This window comes from Paramisgurnus dabryanus, chromosome 7 (genome assembly GCF_030506205.2).
Source record: "Paramisgurnus dabryanus chromosome 7, PD_genome_1.1, whole genome shotgun sequence".
Classification (NCBI taxonomy): domain Eukaryota; kingdom Metazoa; phylum Chordata; class Actinopteri; order Cypriniformes; family Cobitidae; genus Paramisgurnus; species Paramisgurnus dabryanus.
This window is the reverse complement of record NC_133343.1, coordinates 31,496,509-31,521,179: the sequence shown is the minus strand read 5'-3', so window position 1 is coordinate 31,521,179 and position 24,671 is coordinate 31,496,509. Positions and strand designations below refer to the sequence as shown.

The 24,671-nt window shown below is 36.3% G+C and overlaps 3 protein-coding genes across 3 annotated transcripts; all 3 read right to left on the bottom strand.

Moving 5' to 3' along the window:
• Positions 1-823: 823 nt before the first annotated feature.
• sys1 (SYS1 golgi trafficking protein) lies at positions 824-4,722 on the bottom strand. Its single transcript, XM_065279519.2, has 4 exons — positions 4,572-4,722; positions 2,970-3,197; positions 2,771-2,838; positions 824-2,681 (listed from the first exon to the last, which is right to left on the bottom strand). The coding sequence occupies exons 2-4, from the start codon at positions 3,129-3,131 to the stop codon at positions 2,441-2,443; spliced, it is 471 nt and encodes a 156-aa protein (XP_065135591.1). The 5' UTR covers positions 3,132-3,197; positions 4,572-4,722; the 3' UTR covers positions 824-2,440.
• Positions 4,723-8,329: 3,607 nt separating this feature from the next.
• LOC135769850 (adenosine receptor A1) lies at positions 8,330-11,422 on the bottom strand. Its single transcript, XM_065279377.2, has 2 exons — positions 10,663-11,422; positions 8,330-9,880 (listed from the first exon to the last, which is right to left on the bottom strand). The coding sequence occupies exons 1-2, from the start codon at positions 11,046-11,048 to the stop codon at positions 9,250-9,252; spliced, it is 1,017 nt and encodes a 338-aa protein (XP_065135449.2). The 5' UTR covers positions 11,049-11,422; the 3' UTR covers positions 8,330-9,249.
• Positions 11,423-18,745: 7,323 nt separating this feature from the next.
• On the bottom strand, positions 18,746-22,646 carry LOC135769849 (adenosine receptor A1-like). Its single transcript, XM_065279376.2, has 2 exons — positions 22,273-22,646; positions 18,746-19,650 (listed from the first exon to the last, which is right to left on the bottom strand). The coding sequence occupies exons 1-2, from the start codon at positions 22,602-22,604 to the stop codon at positions 18,963-18,965; spliced, it is 1,020 nt and encodes a 339-aa protein (XP_065135448.2). The 5' UTR covers positions 22,605-22,646; the 3' UTR covers positions 18,746-18,962.
• Positions 22,647-24,671: the final 2,025 nt, after the last annotated feature.

Here is a 24,671-nt window from a genome sequence, read left to right as displayed (position 1 = left end):
GAAAAATAAAAGCTCGGTGATTTTTTAAATAAATTAGCGATTAAAAATGTTTCTATTTAATTTCTATCAACCTATAACCAGGGCTTGAAATGGGGTCGGTGTAAAATTTTGAATGAAACTTGTTAAAATATTTCCTGGAATTGAAAAGGAATTATATTTAAACAACCAAATAGGATATAAAACAACTCCCTATAATGAGTTTTTTTTTTTGCAATTTTTATTTTATAATGCTTGAGTTAGCCTATTTTATATTGTTATTTTTTGTGTTATTATTTATTTATTTATTTATTTACATTTTTACTATTTGTTCAATGTTGATGTTATACTCTTATTTTGTATTTTTGTAATTTGTAATTACTGGTATGCTCAATCAAAGCTGATGGATACCTTTCTATTAATTGTTTGTAATCATATGCCATGATTATTTGTTGAGTTTTCTTCTTATTTAAAATATCCATTAACTAAATATCCACATTTTCATCCTCAGCAAACTTTTTCTTTAACCTAATGAGAAAATTATTGTTAAAATGTTTTATTACTTAAATACTTTAAGACAGCATACTGAGGAGGAAACATATATTTTTTAATGTTATTGGTTATTTTAAACCATCTAAGAAAATTCCTGTATAGCTCAGTGGTAGAACATTGCATCAGTAGTGCAAAAAGTCATGGGTTCAATTCAAACCCAGGGAAAACACATACTAATAAAAATGTGTACCTTGTAATGCATTGTAAGACACTTTGGATAAAAGGATCTGCCAAATGCATATATGTAAAACTTTAAGTAATCTTGAATAACCTCCCAGTGATTCTCCGATTTCCAGCCCTGCCTATAACATACAGTAAACTCCTAAATAAGGTAGCTGACTGTTTTAGTTTGATAACAAAAAATGATTGTGTCCAGGATAATTTCAGTACTGTATTACAGTAATTATGAGAATCATAAAAATAGAAATTACATTCAAAAGAGGGTTATGCATTGAAAATGAATATACAACTCCATCGAAATGCTTTATTATCAACACAGCTTTATATTATCCACCAATTTGTAGCAAATTTCAAACATTACAAAACAGAGCTTTTGCAAAACAATTGAAAAACATTATCCTTTTTAAAGCAAAGAGTTTCATGACCAGAATTTGAGGAACAAAACAACATCCAGGAATTTCTTAAGAACCGTTTTCATGCATTGAAGATTTTGCAGTTTTTAAGAATTAAAGCAGCATAATTTTATTCAGTTTTGTCAGTTTTTTTGCCATTGAAAGCTCTGCCAAAGCAATCAGAACCAGTTGCTGAAAGTTGCAACACGTTGTACAATTTCTCAAGGGAGTGTAAAAATGTGCAAACACTTCCTGATTATCAAATCGTTTACGTTCATGAATCCTTTAATGAATATAAAGTTATCACAGTCAGCATCCTAAAAGCTGAAGGTGTTTTACGCACAGGAAGTACAGGAAATACGTAACTTACAGAGCAAACAAAGTTCACACGTTTGATACCGAGCTGAGATCCTGAATATAAAATGACCCAGAAATTGCAGTAACTTTACATCGCAGGCAGGAAACCAAATATTGTATAAGCAAATACATTTTACCTTTAAAAGCTAAGAAGAGCTTTGAGCTTTATGAATTTAATCTTCTAACAATTTATAATGGGATACTAGTCACAGTATCCCACTACAACTTATCCTATCTTATCTTACTTCCACAAAATGACACATTTACATGAGTGCTAAAGCATATTTAGTGATGGAAAAGCTTGACTTGAAAAATCTTTAGGGAAATGCTTCTTTTTAAAATCTAAAATTTTATTGACATTATCCAGGATTAAATTAAGATTCTAAGATTTTAGAAATGTTGCATACCTTGTTTGGATATTCGGTTTTTGTTGACTTTAACCTTTAAAGGTAAACGAAACACCAACTGTGTCTTTGGTGAATGGAAACCTCATTTGTCTAACGAAAGTGACATTGATAAATTTGACTGTAACCATTAAATTATTCAGTATGCGACTGTATTTTATTATTAACATTAGTCTTGGGAGGTTTTGGCACATTTAAAACAGACCATCTCTGTCATTTCAGTAACCATCTGTGAATAACAGTAAGAGTTGGTCCTAAACAAGAGCAATTACGATATATTACAGAATAATGCTGGATGAAGGAAGTCCCAGTAGATCATTATTATCGGCAAGCATTAAAGCTTGAAAATCCAAGTCCTTTTCGTACGTATGACGCCATGGCCGCAATTAGTCTAAAACACATGATTACGATTGAATACAGTGACATGACCATTACATCACTGTAAAAATTCATTTCTGTTCCCCCAGGGCCAATTATCATTCCATCTCGAAACTGCAAAAACCAAAGCAGCATTAGTCCACAGCCTGTCCAGCCCGAGGCTCCAGCATCACCCGTGCCAAATCTGTCTCTATACAGTTCTCATAGGTTCGATTTGGGTGCTGTGTTTACTGGAATGGCTCTGAGCTCTGTCCGCATGCACAAGTACTCGCCGATGACGGCCATAAGTGCCATGCAGGCCATGTTGACCAACCACCACGACAGAGCGGCTGGAAGGTGGGCGTTATAGATCCAGCACCCAATCATGTGAAAGAAATGCACCGTGATGGTAAAGTCAAGACACTGCTTTCCCCGTCTGATGAAAAACCACAAGCCAAGAGCACTAAAGGGAGTAGAAACAGAAAGATTGTGCCATAAATGGAACAGAATTGGAATGATCTTGTAAACAAGAAGCCACAGATATGAACTTACCACGTGAGAGAGTTCAATATAAACGCCATCATTGAGAGGCGACCGTGTGTTGTTGAAAAGCCAAGCACCTTAAAACAAAGTTAACTAGTTAGAAACAATTTCAACCAAAACTAAAAACTTTCGTTTTTTTATTTTGGCTGTTCATGTTCACATCAACAGGTTTTTAACAATCTTAAATTCTAAACTTAGAAATTCTTACCTCATAATTGAATATCTGGTCAAGTGATCTACTGGTCTGCACCAAACCATCAACACCAGCCAACCACAGACCCAAGAAGCTATAGTAGATGCACTGCATTAGGATAATCTGAGAGACGATGAGGACCGGATCCCAGATGTAACTGCGGAAATGACTGGACATCTTGCAGAAGATGTCAGGGACAACACGCGTCCCCGGGCAGACCCCACAGGTGCTTGAAAATCTGCACTGCAAAACAGATTCAAACAAATGGAAACATTTAATTCCAACATTTAAACAACTGACTGTCAGGTCTAATGCCCTGAAACATACAGCAGTTGTGGCCAAAAACTAAGGTTGGGGAGGACAGATTAAAGCATCAGTATAGATTGACAGGGTTCCTACACCCTAGTTAACTTCAAATTCAAGGACCTTTCAAGGACTTTCCAGGTCCAATACCCTCAAATTCAAGGACTAAATGTGGGGAGACATTTCAAGTGAAGGCAAGATTACAGAGCAAGAGGGAACTTGCGCTGCATCACTGCGGTGACACTTTGGGGACGCCTCCAGGGGTAAGTGCGTCTGAATGTGTATCAAATTCAACCAATGGTGAGGCTTAACGACAAAGACAGGGTGACGCGGGAGCCAGGAAGTATATTGCAATCTGAAATATTGCCAAAGACATGGCAAGGGAGAGACACAGCTTAGGGAACATCAGTTACATAAGTAACCCGAGAAGTTTTCATGTGTCAAACACAACTATGCAAAAAAGCATTTTGGTATGAATCAACATTTGCATACAGAAGATAAAAGCATTTAAAGTAAACCGTTTAGCACGTATGCTTAAAAGTCTAGAAATTTTATGATATTATCCTACACTACACAGGGAATTATATGGATTTCCCCCATAAAATTTCTTGCATAAAATAGATTCAAGCAATTTCAATGACCTGTATCTATGTATGTATATTTTCAAAATCTTCCCAGGGCCTTAAATTATTTCCCCCAGATTCACAAACTTTCAAGGATTTCAAGGACCCGTGTGAACCCGTGTGAAGGATTATCGCTATGACACAGCCATTGATTGTTGAAAACTTAGTTCTGGAATGATACAGTACAAAGTTCACATTGTTGTGAATGAGGTCATCTCCTATTGATCTACCAAAATCAAAACAAATAATCACGATAAACGCCTGAACAAAAGTACAATCGTGGTTGAGTGACGTAATCAGATAGTAATATGGTTATCATATTCATGTAACTGTTACTGTGAATTTTACAAGCTGACAAATAGCAAAAGTCTAAAAACATAATATTACCACTGTATATTCTGTTAATGACCTACTTATTACAAAAGACACACTAGGAGTTAGCATCAACAGATCCTTTAAACATAAAAAAATATTATCATATATACACAGTTTGTTATAACAACACTATCTGAAAATGAGTTGATGTGATGATATTAGTGTGATGCCACGTCAACGACATAAACACAAAAGTCAAACGATACGTTTAACGGGCTAGCTAACTGTTTGTGTTAGCTTTAGCACGCTAAATCTTTGCTAGCCAACGCCGTTGTTGACATCTGTTTAACGCTCGTAACATCATATAAATACAAACCCCAAACACGCCAGATCCGTAACGTGATCCTCCGTCGGCTGACAGGTTAAGGATCGTTAAAGCGCTAATAATAATCACTTAAACTGCATAGGAAACTTTCAGCTGGTGATCACCGCGTGACGTCATTGCTACCTTTGCGTCGCTCGGCGCAGATTCGACACAGAACATTGTCGCACAGCACCGTTTAACAGTTCGTTTTAAAACATTCACTTTATAAAAGATCTTCTAACTTTCTTTTATTGTCAAAAAACCTAAAACAACATTTAATTCAATAAATTGAAGTATATGAGTGGGATATTTATCATTTACTGACAGTGAAGTCCCTGAGGTAACAAGATTCTGTGGTGTGGGACAACCGCCAATCCTCAGGTAGGAAAACAACCTTTATAAAATCACTTTATATTCATGAATATTTTATAATAAATTATTTTTTATGAAATATTTTCATTTTATTGATATTAAAAGCGGCGTTAGAATTATCATATCATCTGTATCAGGAAGATCACCTGCTTTTATATTTGATAAAACAGGAACAACGTAAGCTTTTATGAAAGAACATTTAAAACAGTTGGCTCTAAAACAAAATTTTAAAGTTTATAATTATGTTAACCCGTTGTAAAGTGCAATTGTATACAAAAAAGAAATATTTAGGCATGGGCCGGTATAAGATTCTGGCAGTATGATAACCTTTAGCAAAAATACCACGGTTTCACGGTATTGCAACACTAAAATATGTTATTTTTAAATGCTAGGTAAAAATAAAGCCTTTAAATTATATTATGCTTTAAAAAATGTAATATCTAATTATTATCTAATTATATCATATTTTCATAATGTATATTAAATGTAAACATCAAATAAATCACATGACTTAATGATTTAATACATTTTGTATAAACACAGCTCATACCTTGGAGACGGTATCACAAAACATTTCAGTGGTTTTGAAACTTTGACTGTTTAAAACCTTGGTATACCTTGAAACCGGTAACTGGCCCATGCCTACTGGTAGAGCATTAGCAAAGCAAGGTTGTGGGTTAGAGCCCAAGGAACAAAAAATATTGATAATAAATGTATAACTTGAATGCACTGAAAGTTACCTTGGATAAATATGGCAAATTAATACATTTTAATGTAAATATTTGATCTGTGCGAGTCAGACCCTTTTTGTTTTAAGGGACATGTTTAAGTGCTTTAATTGGGTCCCCAGTGCTTCTATCAACCTAGAAAATGTAAAAACATCAACCCAGTAACTTACATTTGGTAAACCTTCTCTTCAAGCATGTGAAAAAATAGGTAGATTAAATTTAGTTCCCCTTGTGATGTCAGCAGGGGATAATACTGCCCCCTTAATCTGCACTATCCAACCATGGTAGTACAGAGATCAGCTCATTTGCATTTTAAAGGACACACCCAAAAACTCTAAATTTTTGCTCACACCTACAAAGTGGCAAAATTAACATGTTATAATAAATCATCCATATGATTTTTTTTAACTAATACTTCATATACACACTCAAGGGATGCCAAAGATTTATTTTAAATCCTAAAAAAGTCTTGTGAATTGTCCCCTTTAAAAGACTTGCATCTCTGGTATGGTGAAAGATCACTATTGGTTTTGTGACTCCTTCCTGTTTTGCAGTGTGTAACACTTCACAGTCTGGCTGTCACCACAGTGTCAAAAACTACGCCCTTAAACCCCTGACACTTCTGAGGTGTTATCACACATCTCACTGCTTTCATTATTAGTGTAAAGAAGAGCAGGGAGTTTGTCATCGACACCTCTGGCAGTTGTTTCAATATGAACATTACGATATACAGTACCTCTGTACACCAAGTTATGACAATGTAACCGGACAGAGAGAGAGAGAGAGAGAGAGTTTGCATTCTTGGTTTTTGTCAGATTTATTTTACTAGAGCCATATTTGAGGCACAACCCTGGCTCAGCATATAAACAAAATTTTATGTTGTTTCTTGTGATCCTGTCTGTAAACCCCAGCAAAAGTCATTTAATTTTGTGATTTGCAGTTTTCAACATAAAATCATTTTACATAATGTAAAGAACATTCTGTGAAAATATTATCTTGATGACTGGAATCAAATTTTGATACTCCTCCATAATTAGATTAGGAGATTTTAGCCTGGATTTTACTGACTGAGCCACATTTAGTCACTTAAATAAAGTGCATAATAAAATTCTGTCATGCATAAACATCAAAATCCAAGTCTCCACGTAAAACAATCTAATTGTGCAGAATAATATTTAGGATGAACACATAAATATTAGTAGGGCACCTATTATGCAAAATTCACTTTTACAAGGTATTTGGACATAAATTTGTGTTGGCAGTGTGTGAACACAACAACCCTACAATGAAAAAAACTGTTTTGATTCTCTAATGTGTCAATGTGACATCACGCTGATAAAGCCCCGCCCACGGCCCCCTCACTGACTGGTTAATATTCCCCAAACGATTTTCTAATTGTGTTTGTTAGCACGTTGTAGCGCTAATGTGGCTAAAGATTTATTGTCTCAGACTGTATTGACAGGAATCAGATCTATTTTTAACGGAAAGCTCTCACTTTCTGTTTGTAAGGGAGGGAGGAGCAATAGCTCATTTGCATTTAAAGGTACAGACATGAAAACTTTTTTGCTCCAACACAATTTTTGACATGCTATAACAAATTATCCGTGGGACATTTTGAGATGAAACTTTACAGACACATATCTAGGCACACCTAAGACTTACATCTTGTGAAATTAGGCATATGCCCTTTAAGATGAAGTCATTTATAAATGTCATTTATTACTCTACTCACTATTTTTCTTCTTCTTTTGAGAGGGACGTGTTGTTGCTCAGATGTGGGTTTTGCATAGCTCATGAAATTTGGAGTTCTCAGTTGTGTTTTAATAAAGTACTGTATTAGCAGGAGAACTAGAAACACTGATGTGCTGAATACATAAGAGCAATTAATGTAGATTGTAATAATATGGTTTCCGAAACATTGGATGAAAAACGTATTATGATCTTATGAATCTCTAATGCAGACATATGCAACCTTATTGGGTATTTTTGGGAGAAACGTACACGCAAGCAAAGGTTTCTATTTGCTCCCCATTTAATTTATATGGAGAAACCATTGAGATCTTATCTGTGATTTTTCTTTATTATTGGATGATTGTAATAGCGGTAATTGTAATAAAAAGAAAAACAATTCACAGTGCATTTCCCCGGATTCTGTCAGTATCATAAACCTTCACTAAAAAAATATGTTCAACCAAATACAAACAAATAACAGTAAATATTTGTCCCATGTATATCAGTGGTTCTCAACTGCTTGTGTTTCACAGCCAGATTTTACATTGGACATCAATTAGTGACCATACAGCACCAAATATGTTGATCATATGTTATTACATTATAGGCCTTTATTAATATTACCATGAATAGGCCCAACAATATATACATTTATGACAAAGGCACACTGCAAAAAATGACTTTTTTACTTGTTTGTATTGTTTTCTGTACAAATATCTAAAAATTATTAAATTATGCATTTTGACCAAAGATAATACATTTAGATTAAAAATATACAATTTAAGTGTTTAATTTTGTGCTTAAAACAAACAAAAAAAATCTGCCAATGGGGTAAGAAAAACAATCTTGGATTTTTTTTAACTCTTAATTAAAAGAAAAGTACAAGAAACATTTTCCTACCCCATTGGCATTTTTTTTTTGTTTGTTTTATGTTTTTTTATCTAAAAACTAGACTTATTTCATGCATCTTGATTTAAGTGCAGTGCAAAAGTGATTGATATGAAATAAACACTGGACCAAATTAAATGTGGGTACTGAAGATTAGAAATACAAAGCCATGAAGTTCGTAAACATCAGTGAGATATCTGCTGGCACAAACAAGCAATCCCGTTATTATTGAGCCTGCATTGCTTTTATTCACCTTGCATGAATTTTTGCCAAAAATACACATTTGGGCTTTTAATGTTTTTCACTCCCATTAAAAAGTATAAGCCATTTTATTTGAATGATCTAGTTCCATGCCTTTAACTGTTAGCATTTTTTGCCTGAGAAACAATCTTTATATTTAGGTCAAAAACCTACCAGTTGAGAACCACAGATCTAGTTTGTTCTAGTTGATCTAGTTGGCGTGCATCTAAACAAACAATTCATCACCCTATGCTCATCCCTAGCCACATTATGGCCACAAAATATTTTTTTATTACATTCAAAAGGAAGAAATATTTTAAGCTTCACAGTGTTTATCCATTGTCTAGATCAGGGGTGGACATTCCTGGTCCTGGAGTGCCGCTGTCCTGCACATTTTAGCTCCAACCCAATCAAAAACACACCTGGATGTCATTTCCAAGTGAAGGGCCATTGACTTCCCATTGACTTCCATTCATACATGGAATGCGTCAGACCGGAAACGCAAGCTAGTGCGCCAATATTTTGCGTATCACGTTGAGCATTGTGACCAGTACAAAGCCAGTTTCTCTCTATTAAAAAGCACAAATGGACGAACCCAAGATCGTATTGATGGGTTGGAGCTAAACTTTGCATGCCAATGGCCCTCCAGGACCAGTAATGCCCACACCTGGGCTAGATTATAGTGTACAGGCTCAAATCTAGTCCTATTGTCTTAGTTTCAGTCCAGGCTGCTACATCTGAGCTTGTGTTTTCTCATTGATCGGTTCCGGACCGTGCTGGGTCTGGCTGGTTGATGAGATCTTACACAGTATGAATCGGTGAATGATCTGGATCAGCGTTTCACGAAAGCGCTGGATGCGAAACGCGTACACCAGCGGGTTCAGGGCGGAGTTGCCATGTGACATAAAGATGCCTACGTAAAAAGCAGTCCTGGGCACAGTGCACGTAGGGCAAAAGAACACTATGCAGTTCATAATATGCAGTGGGAGCCAGCAGAAAGCGAACAAAAAGAGAACTAGCGCCAACGATTTCGCTAATTTCAACTCTTTGCGATAGTACCTGCTGGAATCGGAAGTGGCTTCAGCTCGGCGATTGAGTTGCCGGCATATTATGCGAAAGATCTCTGCGTACAAACTGATCATTATAGTCAAGGGTGCCACCACCCAGACGAAGAAATTAAAGTAGACCATATAATTCAGGCACATGACGTTGGTGAACTGGCATTCGATGGGGTCCGCACTGGTGTTTCCAGGTGGGGTGCGGTGCCAACCAGTCATTGGCACCAACCCAGCCAGAAAGGACAGGGTCCAACACAGGCCTACAGCTACCCATGCGCGCCTCTGTGTGACGACAGTGCTGTATCTGTTAAAATAATACATGGATAAATCATAAATAACAGTTTAGATCAAACAGCTGATTGTTATAAATAAAGTAGACCGTATTGTTAATACGATACAACACACTTCATGCCTTAGCAAGCTTTACAATAATATTAGTTCTTTATTGTATACAAAACATGTATTTTAATTCATCGTTTTCCTAAGTGATTTGCATAAGTTTTAGTTACATCGAGCAGCAAGCAAATGAGCGGTTAGGGAAGCTGCCAAAATTACTTACAGAGCAGTGTACATAACTCGCCCTGACAAACAGGAGGGATTTCATTTAGCTAAAAGCCTTACACCGTCTCATTGATTTGCATTAAAGACATCAACAGATATATGGACGCTCTGCAGTCTGACTAAGGTTTATAATAAAACATAATTACTGCATTCCCTGCTGAAGAAAGGCTTAAATGATTCTAAGCTGGTTTACCGGTCTGGTCAGTCTAGACTGTTGGAAGGATTTAGTGAGGTTCAAAGCCTTTCCTTATTGGTCAGTCTGGAAGACCAGCAAACCAGAATTGACTTAAGTTAGTTTATGCAATATTATAAAACTTTTTATCATAAATTATATACATTTTAAACATCTCTATTGCCCACATTTAAAAAAAAGTAGTAGACTACATCCCAAAGAGCTTCTTTCAAAGCCAAGTTGATAGAATTTTCGTTGTTTGTTCCAATTATTAATATATTTAATTTATTAAAAATCGGCTGTTGTTGCTAATGCTGTCAGTAGCTGACCTACGCAAGATGTTTCAGACTCACCTGGTTGGGATTTTGACGCGTAGGAATCTGTCAATGGCGATGGCCAGCAGCGACAGTATGGAGCTCTGGGTGATCATAACTAGCACACAAGAAATGAAGAGGCAGGTGTAAAACGGTGTCATGAGACCCAGACTGATGACCACGGCCAGAGGAATAACAAGAATGCCAACAGCAATGTCAGCCAGCGCTAGAGACACGATAAAGCAGAAGGTGGGGTCTCTCATAGCGTGGTTCATGGACACCACAAGGATCACCAAGACGTTACCAAGCACAGAAAACAGCGCGATGGTGCTCTCGATGGAAATGTACATCATATCCATCTTCCCATTCTCAGTTACCACTTGGGTTGAGATGTTGTCCATATTTACCAGTAGTTGTTTCTCCATTGTGGCACTCGGTCTTCAAGATTCTTGTTTCAGCTTGTTCATGATGTCTTTCGGTACTTTTTAGACTCTTTGGTCTTGAATCTCACTGGCAGTGTCTAAGGTCCTTGACCTGTCCAATGATGCGATCCGAGACGTCGATGTATTTTGTCTTCTGTGTCCCGGCATCTTTATAAACTTGCTTGTTCTTCTCCGGGTGTGGAGACACGGCTGGCTTGGAAGGGAGGAGTGGTCCAGTCACTGCAGTAGTATTTCTCTTTCTCTCTCTCTCTCTCTCTCTCTCTCTCTCTCTGTGTCTCTCTCTCTCTATCTCTCTCGTGTTTGTTATCTCTAACACTTTTCAGAACACATGCATGTTTCTATCATGACGTAGAAGACCGATTAATTTCATTGTAATTTGACCACACAGGAAATTAGACGTCATCAAAATCAAATAATTTGTTCAGAATTGTGCACTAATGGATTAGATGTGGTAATGTGGAAGGCACTTGCCATTGATGTCATTTCAGGACACACTTACTGGTAGTCTTTATTACTTTTGTCTATAAAATTTTATACATAAAACAAAAAATAATAATCTATATATTTATATTATCTTTCTGGCAAAACTTACGGGTAAAGTCATAGAGCAAAAATGGAAATACAGGAATTATGAAGTGAAAATGTTGTTTTAACATCTTTCTTGAACATACAGAACAGAAAATCGGTGCAGACTGGTAGTGTGATTGTTTTATTCGAACATCTTGTCTATTGGGTTCCTCAATTTGTTTTTAGCATTTATGTGAATGCAGAAATAGAGATTTCTTATTGAGTCATAGAGAAACAGTATTGCTTCATAGCTCAGAAGATGTCATACTAAACTATCTCACTGTGCCTAATCAAATTCATTTTGGCAAATACAAAAAGAGATAAAATGAAACAATTGTTGACATATTGTAAATGTAGGGTTATAAAAATAATGTGGATATAGCAAAGCTATTTGATTTTAATTGAATCTCTGATGACTTATTGCCAACTGTTGCACATTTGAACGTTTTTAAGGTCTCTGCTCTTCTTACCAGAAACATTTAAAGTAATTTGAGTGTTTTTCGAAGTATAAAACAGAGTTGTGCTGTATTAAAACGTATTTTTGTATTGGAGAAACAATTACGATGTCAAGTGGGATTTAGCAGTGATAGTCTGTTTGACGTACAATTTTACCAGCAGTTTTCTGTGTGGATCTGTACTGTAACTACATCTGTCCTTTTGTATTTCTCTCTTCTCTATAACACTTTCAAAACCTTGTAATGAAATGGTGTGCCACCTTGCCAAGAAGTTTAAGATGTTCAACCACTTTAAGATCTGTCTACTGCAGCAATGTTCAGTCCAAAAGTTGTACTGTTGGAGGATGTCTTAATAAGCAATCTCTTTGATTAGTTTCATTCCAGTAAAACGTTTCAGACGCTCTAATGTCTCTTTCAGATTGATTAAATTATGTTAGAAGCGTAGGATTTGAGACGGTTAGATCATAGAGATGGTGAGATTTCTGACTAAATACCACCAAAAACAACATATACTGAAAAACAGAAGCTTGCAAGTAAATAAATAAACATAGGTTGTAATTTTACTGGCGTCAGACATGATCTTGTTCTGGTCTGTTGCATGTGGCCAATAATTTAGAATAGGTAAAGCAGGCATGAGCCTTTAAGACTAGGAAAATGGAGCTGAAATTCATTTCCCAATGCTCATGCAAACCTTTCGGTCCAGACTTGTCATCAAGCATAACAGTCTGTGCGGTTTTCCGGGAATGAGTGACAGGAGAGCCATAAGCTCTGATATGGACTTTAATTTCTAGACCTCATGATATGAATGATCCTCAAATCATTTGACTTGAAAGGATTAATCTTATATATTTAACTTACGATTTTCTACTAGTGAATGATAAAACTAGCAAAAAATCTCTCATATACACTCTTAAAAATTAAGGTGCTGCTTCACGATGCCATAGAAGAGCCTTATTTAGCAAAACCTTGTCTTCCATAAAGATCCTTTAACATCTGAAAAGTGTTACATTGACTATTGTAAAAGGTAGAAGTTGGATCAACTTAAAAACACCTAACCAATTAAGTTTTAGAAACGTAACTTTTCTCACTTTAAGTTAAAAAGTTATGGTAAAAAAACGTAAGAAAGATTACTTTAATTTGTAACGTTGGTTGGTTGAAAAAATGTTTAGGTGTTACAACTGAAGTAATTTTTCAAGTGGATCTAACTTTTACTTTTTTACAGAGCGTAGCGGCTAAACGTGGTACCGCAGTCTAATTCAGAAACCGAGTAACTGAGTGGTAATGGAGCTTTCGAAATACACAAATTGGTAAATTGACAGTGGACAGGATCACACAGACCAAAACAAAATCAGACATTTCAGATCAGATTTTAAAAAGAGAATAACTGGGTACCGCATTGTTTTCCCAATACTATCTCATGGCAGTTTGTACATATTTTACGAGGTGGCTAATTCGTATAAATTTGTACGACCACATTTGTACATTTTTATATGATTTGCCATTTTTCCCTGTGACGTTGGGGTTAGGCGTGGGTTTCCATTATTGTTTTTGTACGTTTTTACATGATTAACTTTGTATGTTATCATACGATTAAGCCAACTCGTAAAATATTTTTTTCGTGAGATTGGGCTGTGTTTTTCAGAGAAATATGTATGTGAACTTAACATGTTTCCCTAAATAGCTACAGCAGCTATGTTTACATGCACAAAATTTTGTCAAACCGACTGAATTTAATACGATTGAAAGTTATGACAATACAGTTAGCATGCACCCTAAACATTGCAATTGGATTGGGTTGCCAGCTTTGCGTTTCAAAACCATCCACATGGACATTCAAAACTATCCCAAAAGTATCCCAATTACTATTCACAGTCCAAATAACCTGCAGGAAAAACCCACGGAGACAGTTTAAACAGTAGTCCAAATCTGAACTCGAAAAAAGCAGAGGACCCCATTACCTTAATAAATCGTGTTGCTATTGCCATGCTATTGCATGTTTCTGTGACAAGAATCATGTGATACGTAAATAAGAGGTAAATATGTAAACTTCAGCACAAATATTCTGTGCATGCGCGCAATATATTTTTGCATCCGATTGAGAAAATACTACAATTCACGGGTTTATATGCATACTTTTCTTCTGAAGTTCAGATCACGATTGGAGTACACCACCCCTTTCAATACGATCCAAATTTGCATCTTAAATGTATTGATTTATGTGTTTACATAAAGGCTTTCAATACGATTGAGCCATCAATACGATTACAAACTGATTATGTAAACGTAACTACTGTAAAAATTATTTGTGGCACTTTCATTTTAAAGTTTATTCAACTTGAATTTACAATTCATTTCAACTTTCTTGACTAATGAGGAGTTGCTGTAAATTATAAAAAGAAAGTTTGAATAACTTAATCTAATTTAAATTTATTTTTATAATTTATAGCAACTCCTCACTAGTCAAGAAATAAATTGTAAAATTAATTGTAAATACAAGTTAATTAAATTGCAACAAGTTTTTTTTTACAGTGTGGGAATATATTATAGTGTTTTTTTATTTAGTACAGTCAAAAACCTACAACCCCAAATCAGAAAAAGTTGGGACACTGTAGAAATTGTGAGTAAAAAAGGAATGGAATAATTTACAAATCTCATAAACTTATATTTTATTCACAATAGAATATAGACAACATATCAAATGTAGAAAGTGAGATATTTTGAAATGTCATGCCAAATATTGGCTCATTTTGGATTTCATGAGAGCTACACATTCCAAAAAAAGTTGGGACAGGTAGCAATAAGAGGCCGGAAAATTTTAATGTACATATAAGGAAAAGCTGGAGGAGGACCAATGTTTAGGAATGGGAATGTTGTCCCATTCTTGTCTAAAACAGGCTTCTAGTTGCTCAACTGTCTGAGGTCTTCTTTGTCGTATCTTCCTCTTTATGATGCGCCAAATATTTTCTGTGGGTGAAAGATCTGGACTGCAGGCTGGCCCTTTCAGTACTCAGATCCTTCTTCTATGCAGTCTTGACGTTTTAATTGATGCAGTATGTGGTCTGGCATTGTCGTGTTGGAAAATGCAAGGTCTTCCCTGAAAGAGACTACGTCTGAATGGGATCATATGTATCTAGAACTTGGATAAACCTGTCAGCATTGATGGTGCCTTTCCAGATGTGTAAGCTGCCCATGCCACATGCACTCATGCAACCCCAAACCATCAGTGATGCAGGCTTCTGAACTGAGCGCTAATAACAACTTGGGTTGTCATTGTCCTCTTTAGTCCGGATGAAATGGCATCCCAGTTTTCCAAAAAGACCTTCAAATTTTGATTCGTCTGACCACAGAACAGTTTTCCACTTTGCCAAAGTCCTTTTTAAATGGGCCTTGGCCCAGAGAAAACGCCTGCGCTTCTGGGTCATGTTTAGATATGGCTTCTTTTTTGACCTATAGAGTTTTAGCTGGCAACGGCAAATGACACGGTCGATTGTATTCACCGACAATGTTTTCAGGAAGTATTTTAAAGCCCATGTTGTGATTTCCATTACAGTAGCATTCCTGTATGTGATGCAGTTCCGTCTAAGAGCCCGAAGATCACGGGCATCAAGGATGGTTTTCCAGCCTTGACCCTTACGCACAGAGATTGTTCCAGATTCTCTGAATCTTTGGATGATATTATGCACTGTAGATGATGATAACTTCAAACTCTTTGCAATTTCTCTCTGAGAAACTCAGAAAACTATTTTTCGCCGCAGCATTGGGGGAATTGGTGATTCTCTACCAATCTTGACTTCGGAGAGACACTGCCACTCTGACAGGCGTTTTTATACCCAATCATGTTGCCAATTGACCTAATAAGTTGCAAATTAGTCCTTAAGCTTTTCCTTATATGTACATTTAAATTTTCTGGCCTCTTATTGCTACCTGTCCCAACTTTTTTTGGAATGTGTAGCTCTCATGAAATCCAAAATGAGCCAATATTTGGCATGACATTTCAAAATATCTCACTTTCAACATTTGATATGTTATTTATATTCTATTGTAAATAAAATATAAGTTTATGAGATTTGTAAATTATTCCATTCCTTTTTTACTCACAATTTCTACAGTGTCCCAACTTTTTCTGATTTGGGGTTGTACATACAGCTTATTTAACTGTATGGTTCTTTGAGGAACCAAAAAGAAAAAACCTTTTAAACACCTTTCTTCTTAAGAGTGTTCAGTAAAAAACGAAAATGTGAAAGGTACAGATAGCATTGTGCTGTGTGCAATATCTATTGGGCTGATAATAATCAGTGAAATTCATCTTTAGGACTGTTTACATAGTTTTTTCTCGAAAGCAAGGCTTTGAACCGGTTCATGAAATTAAAACGAAAACTAGAAACTTTTGATGTTTTGCAAGGAACAGAAACGAAACCAGAAACTAAAAAAAAAAAAATCTGGAACAGAAACATTTATTTAAAATAATGGTAACCGGATAATACCATTATTTTTTTCCTTCTTTGACAAGATTTCTGTGCAATATGACTCGGTGAAGTTCAAGAAATGCGAAGCTTGCCACCAGCAAGGAGCCTATACTCAAGCCCAAGTCTCTAATGATAAAATCATAAGAGGTAAATTTGTGTAGGGTACCAAGTATTTCAAGATGTTAGTTTTTTAATACTAATTAGTGGTGTAACGGATCGCAGTTGATCAGTGATCTGTACAGATCACACCTCACGGTTCGGCTCACATGATTTATACGCAAATTTAAATAGGTTGAAAGTTGATCATTTGCACGCATTTCAAAGGCTTGCAAGTGATTTTAAACAATTTAACCAACTTTCTGTATGCACAGACGCACATGCGGTTCAATTTGTCCGGTTAAAATCAAACGTGATTATCCCTATGCCCTTTAAAGATTAGAACTCTTGATGTATAAACTTGTGAGAGAGACTTCGCTACTGTGTCTCATACTGTAGTCCATAAAAATAAATTTGGGGAATAAAGCACTGAAAAAACGACGTAATTTTCCTTTTATGTGGAGCGACTGTTTATTATGCATCTTCTTCCCGAAGCGCAGTTTCGAATTCATCCTCCGTTTGTGCGTGTTTAAGTGCCCTCAAAAGTGCATACACGGAGAGACGCGTTTCAAAAAGCAAGCGAACCACAGTATTCTTTTTTTGGTTGTTTCTTTTTGTTGTTTGCCAATAAACGACATGGCAGAAATTGACCTTGTCTTAATTCATGTATAATGCTGAAACAAATGTAGGCATGTCAGAATTAGAGTTATGTCGCTTACATAATGTAGCCTTTTTTAATGTTTGATGACAAGATAGAGACTTAAGGAAAAATATGTAGACTAATTTTTTAAGTTTAATGTCCTAATGATCAGCCTACTTATTTGTCCCACAGCTGACATGGAACATATTAACCGGTTCGGAAACGTAATTTGTTTTGTTCTAACCGTTCAGGAACGTCAATTTTAGGGTTATACTGTTTCTGTTCGGAACCAACCAATTGGGAAAAAATCTGGTTCAAAGCCCTTCTCAAAAGACAATTGTAAAGAATGCAGAAAGAGAGTTTCTAACCATTGTGGCTCTTTTTTAAATGGGTGCTAAATTATTTACGATATTATCATATGAGTATTAGTAACATGATGTCGATAATTATGGGGCGTTATTACCGGTCAATATTGCTCTATTGGGACACACTTAGTTTAAATGTTCTGTATGTAATTTTTTATTGAGGTCTCAGTGGCAAACTCACAATTCTGTAATTACAGCGAACTATGTATATCCATATACATGCACATTTGCCTCATCTTATATGTAGGCGTTTAACATATTAGGTTTAAGCAATACATGCAATGTGGTTAAAAATGAAATTTGCATATAAAATACGGTAATGCTTCAATGGACAAAGTGTGTGGCTTTAAATCCCTGGTTTTATGCATTTGATAAGAATCGATTCAAAGGTTGTTCTTCAACACAGTGCCAAAATAATGTATTTCACAATTTTAACCTCGCTCAGCAGAATAGACTCGGTCCTCTTAGAAAGGGCAATAATGTGTGAAATGACTACCATAAATCCTGCTGCTTCTCCTTATGCCACCTGGAATGATGCCGAAATGACGATGCACTGAGACATTGTGGCCTATGCTAACTATGACTTACAGAAATACAGGAGCACATCCAGTCCTTTCTGCCGTATACTCCAAACGCTACCAGCTGGACTTGGCTTTCTCATGGCTTTTTGCCAGCAAATCAATTAAGAAAACTATGACCAAGCGTTTGGCAGGCAGAATTATCTGAACTGACGGCATCTGAGCCAAAATTCATTACTGATAAGGGACTAAATCCTCGGCAGATGGAAAGGTGATGTGTGCAGATAGTTCAGTGGGTAGCAAATGGAGGAGAAGAACTATCTAGGGTTCGAAATGTACTTTTAAATCATATGTGGTGGTGAATGGAAAAAATGTGTAACTGTGGCTGTGATGGATATACAAATGCAAACTGGCACTCGACACATTTCTTAAATGCATTTTTTATAACATTCAGACTGTTATGTGTTATGAAACCGTAAACCGTAACTGCAATATAGACTTAGATTGACAACTGCATTAAACAGAAATGATAGCACACTATTTTTTGCAATACAGACAAGGCCAATGGCATCTTTATTTTTATGTATTTTTATAATTTTTATTATTTTTCTTGTCTGCCTCATAAGCTGAAATACTCATTAAACTGTTGAAACACCTTAATATATCAGTAATATAATGCAGTAAGGCATTTAAATTATGTAAATAATGAACATCACAATATTTTTAACATTACATTACATTTCTAAATAATATTACAAATTAATTTCGATATTATGTAACCGTCCCATGCTAAAGTTCTTGACTGATTGTCAAAACCATCTTGGGTGTTTGAACATTTTTCACTTTATACTTGATGTTTGTGTTTGAGCTGCTGACAGTTTTATCCAAGTTCTGACTGTTTTGATCGACGTTTTGCTTCCAGCCTGTGAGCTTTATCAAAATGCTTTTATATGCAGTCTTAATCTTTGGGACCTTGAAAGCGTACACTATTGGGTTAACTGCGGAGTTGCCATGCACAAGTAAAACGCCTATGTGAAAGGCAACAGCCGGCATCTTTAGATTTGGGTGAAAGTAACTCAATGAGTTCATTATGTAAAGTGGAAACCAGCAAATGGCAAACAAAACCAACACCAAAGCCAGCGAGCTGGCCAATCTCCGCTCTCTTTGGAGAAAGGTTGTGGACTCCGCAGCTTGACCGATTCCTTTTCTCAGTTGTTTAGATATCGTAACGAAGATATACAAATAGAGGGCGAACATGACCACAGTTGGTGGGAGGATGCAAATGAAAAATACGAAGTTGACCAGGTACGACAGTGGAATGACTGCAAGAAATTCGCAAGTGAGAGTTGAGTTGACGTTTGTCGTGGGGTCTTTGTTGTGCCATCCAAACAGGGGAATGAAACCCAGAAAAGAAGCGGAAACCCAACAGACGGTGACCGCTGCCAACAGGTTTTGTTTTTTGATCGCTCCTCTGTACCTGAAATAAGAGGAAATGAATATTAAACATCTTAAGTCAATGTCTTATAACATTGCTGGAAGAAGTTTCGCAAGTGTGTACATTAATTTATGGCTGTCCTTGTACTCTGTGTTCTATCTGAATCATATCAGTCAAAAATAGTGTTAACTATTACTATTAGTAACTAGTGTGTTACTACACACAATGGTCAGGAGGATATCACATTTTTACTATTTTCATACCTTTTTTTGTGTTTGTTCCAAATCGCTAACCTCAGATATTAAAGTCACAACCCAATAACCCAAATGATATCAGCTGATGAGGCAGAGGTAGAGAAAGTGACTATAATCTAAAAAAATGCTGTTTTTTTCATCCCAAAATTACCCAAATATAAACATTTTCTGGGTTAATTCAACCTGATGGCTGTGTTTGTCCCTGTTTGACCCAATGATGGGTTAACAATTACCCCCGCATTTTTTAGAGTAATCTTATGTTGAAAGATTATGAAGAAAAATCAGAGATACACAATTGATCGCATTCAAGGATTACTCCACTTTCATAAATAAATCTGATAATTTACTCACCCCATGTCATCCAACATGGTTATGTCTTTCTTTGTTCAGTCGAGATGAAATTTAGTTTTTACAGGAAGTGTGTTAACAAGTGTTGATAAAGAGAAGCGTTCAGACGTTGTTGTAGGTGCAACTAATTAATGTCTTTCTGTCAGTTTATTGTTTACAATGGTCCGTTAGTGTGCATTTCACATATGTAACACGTGACCCTTTGACGTGATTATGGAATACGTAAGATTCTGCACGATTATCATTAAAAGATCAATTCAAACCCCCAAACTATTTTAATCCAGCATTTTGACGATTCAGGTGATTAATTATATTTTTAAGGAGGAAAGACGCAGTTCTCTCGACAACACGCAACACAGCGGCCGCGATGACGTCTTTACGTCACATTTATTATTGCGCAAGCCAGATGTGCTTGTGCTCGTGTTCGCTACACAGTGGATGCTTTCGCCGAGAAGTTAGACAGAAAGAAACAGATACCAAAGAGAATGAGTGAGGCAGAGCAATGTGCAGGTATGTCCGACAAGAACCTTGACGTTGTTTTAGTACCAAAAATAGGATCTTATTCCGGATCTTCCGAAAGGGTTTTTAGCACAGAGGGAAACATTGGCTGCGTCCAAATAACCACACTTGCTGTCTTTGCACTTGACTACTTACATTACGTTTTCCTGTATTTGGCCCAAGTGTTCTAGTGGGCGTGAAGATTAAGCGTGCATGCATTTATTCACCCAATGGACATTCACGCCGCCAGCGAGAGCATCAAAAAAACGCTCTGATGCTCAATGCATTCTCTGGAATCCTCTTAAGCGGAGGTTTCCACCTTCCGATTGGTTGCTGCCGACGTTTCCGCCTTGCGATTGGTTGCCCTCGAACTGCGTCATAGCTCACTACCATAAATTAATGTCAATCCATGTGGCAGCAATTTGCACCAAAAGTTTTTTTTTAGGCTACTTAAAATGTATATTTTATAATTTTTTTAATAAAATGAACACATAATCACTCTACAATTAACATGAACTGAATATAAAGATTATCTACACTTATCTGAAACTTTTAGAAGCATAATTCTTTGCACCTGTAAAAACTACTGTTAAACTAATGTTCAGAGGTTGTAAAACTAAAAACTAACAAATTTCTTGAGAATCATGATAGAATTGTGATCTTTATTTTAAGCAAAAGAATCGTGATTCTCATTTTATACAGAATCGTGCAGCTCTACGACTAGTACAAGACGAGAAGTTGTAGTTTAAAAGTACTTTTTTTAATGATGCTATTGAGTTCCAAGTCCACTATATGGAGAAAAATCCTGGAATGTCTTCTAAAAAAATGTATTTCTTCACGACTGTACAAATAAAGACAAACATCTTGGATGACATGGGGGTGAGGAAATTATTTGGATTTTTATGAAAGTGGAATACTCTTTTTACTCTTTACCCCCCATTGACGAGTTTTTACGGCAATCCATATTTTGGCTATTAGGTGGAGCACTTACCCAATTTATAAAACACTGACGTATCCACTGATCCAAAAAACAGTAAAAACTTTTGTATATTTTGATCATCGTTTTATATCTGATCTCAAACAAAGGTCCTTTACAAAAATGCAATTATCTCACTTTTTTGCTCAAATTTTTGTATTTTTTAAGAGACCAACCATATTTGAGAGGTGATAAAAAGAGAACAAATGAAAATAGGATGAAGCTTTTTTGAAAGCAGAGGGTCTGTTTTTTATATTTGATATATTGTGTTTATATTTATTAAAACACATTTTCTGGAAGGCATTCAACGTTTTGTAAAATAAACACACACACAAAAAAAAAAACGTTGGCAGGGACAAAGTAAAGTTTATATATCATAAAGTAAAAAAATGCCAATTTTGATTTCACATCCAAACTTTTATAACTTTCCCCACATTTCTTCCTGCATTGATTGGACAGGCATAAATGGAACATCACGTCCTGTCAGAGATTTCCTGCTTATGCAATTTAATGTACAAGATTGATACATTTTCTGTTACACAAGTTAATCTTATACCAAAAAACTGTAACTGTAATAAATGAACTAACCTGAGGGGATTATGGACACGCAGGAATCGATCCACAGCGATAGCGAGCAGGGAATGAACGGAGGCTTGGGTCAACACAATGACCACACAACTGATGAACAGACAAGTGTAAAACCTTGTCTGTACTCCTCGCTCAATTAACACAGCCAGAGGTACGACCAAAGCCCCCACCAGAAAATCAGCCACAGCCAGTGATACAACAAAGCAGAACGTAGTCTTACGAAGAACCCGGCTCGACCAGACGGCCCAAATCACCAACAGATTGCCAAGACAGCATGCTATAGCGATTATAACCTCCAAGACCGTATAGATCACCAACTCACTTCTAGACATGATGAAGCCGAAGGAAAGAAACAAAAGTGGAACTTACTTGTGGCAGTGGTGGGTACGATAGGAAATCCTCTTTTGTAGGCAGCTCCTCTTGACACACGTGCCTATGTCACAACATACGTTGGGTTGTAATAGAATAGGCTAAGAAACTTAATTCAGTGACGTAAGCCTACTTTAGAAACATGAGGGAGATCACATTGAAAATCTGCATTTCAAATAGGAAAAATTTTTGGTTTTACTCTCTAATAAAATATATTTATTTTTTACATTGACCATTTTAGATCCTCAGATTTTCATGAAGCACACAAGAAGCTTTTTGGGATATTGTCTATGTTTTGCTGGGATCATGCAGAATATTTAATAATTCTGAAAAATCCTTCCATAGTACTTATTTACTTTTTCTGTACTCTATCATATGCCATAAAGACAGTTAAATCTTAAAGATGGCTAATAACTTGGTTGATCTTGTGGTCATAGGCAGATCATTTCACCAAAGGGGGAATGGTCCAGAATAAGGTGCGTGAGAGGGATTTTGTGCCTTTTTGATGGCACCACAATCCGTCATTCACTTGCAGAGGCATCTGGAGGACGTGTATGACCACATTAGTGAGTGTAAAATTAGAAATTTAGCATGCCCAGGTGAAAAAAAAACTTCACTTCCATAGTGTACTTAAAGTGCTCTGTTTTTGCTCTGTCGAAAAGGGTTGTTCATATTCTTTTAATGAGTAATGGGAGTATTTTGGGCGTAATGTGCAATAAACCAATGAGAGTCTTATCTCTCATCCCCTTTAAAAGCCAGTTGCACTGGCACTATGTCTAATCCCTATTTAGATGACGGACTTTGTAAACTGAAAAAGTAAGCGGAGGAAGAAGATCCCCAGTTTAAGATTAATGTTAAATAATTGTGTTGTTTTTCATTTGTATTGAAATTGTTATTTTTTTATTAAAACCTTTAAAACCCGTTTTCTTTTAGTCATGGAAGTAAAAATAGCAGGCTTTTAATTGTTGTAAATGTATGGCTATTCAATATCATCAAAAAATAATTTACAAGTATGTAAGAAAAGGTTTGTACTCTAAAAAAATACTTTATTTGTAATAAACAGGTGTCACGAAGAATGAGAGGAAGCAAATGCAAGTTAAGCTGTTTATTGAAAACACAGAAGGATTTGAAATGATGACAGCAGGACGGGTGACGCAGGAAACTGAGATGGCCAGCGTGGTGAAACTGATGAATCCGGTCGATGATATGATCCACATAACAATCCAGAAAACACGAACACGAGAGCAGGAACACACCAGACTGGAACACACAGCAGGAGACTCCACCAACTCCACAAACGATCTGACAAAGGACACGAGAAACTGGGTGAGTATATATAGCCGAGTAAATGAGCTGCAGCTGGAGCGAGTAATGACAATCAGCTGCGCTGGAGGTAAGTGCCGGACACGCCCACTACACACACACAACACAGCCATGTGAATCAGGAAGGAAACAATGCATTCATAAACCGTGACAACAGGAGATAAAGAATTTACAAACGGCTCTCTGCACGTTTCAGCACTCGGACAGCGCCATGAGTTTTTTTTTAAAGCATTACTTAAAAATGTTTCTCATCCCACCATATCCACAGGTACAGAGTCATCATATACAATAAATCCGTGAGGTAGCATTTTAAAAAAACATTTAAAAATAGATGCATTTGTTTAAAGCAAAGCATTTCTTTACTTACCAGGCTGCAGGTGAAGCAGCTCTTACACCTTCTAACATCTCATAATCGGTCCTCATTTATGTCCAAGAGACTCAATAATAATCTTTTACATTTCAATCCTTTAATCTTTCATATTTAAAAGAGTTTGTGCTGCTGCGCATTCATGTATGTGATAAGCAAACCCGCGTTGTCGTCCCATTAGGTGCATATTACTAACGCGCTCTTTAAATAACAAAAACATATTGCGCCATAGACTTTAGACCAGGTTTTTGTTGGTCAATGGTGTAGTTTATTTTAGTTGCCTCAAACTAGCAACGCGCCAATAATGCGCCTGAACACACCTCGTTTTTATATCAGAACG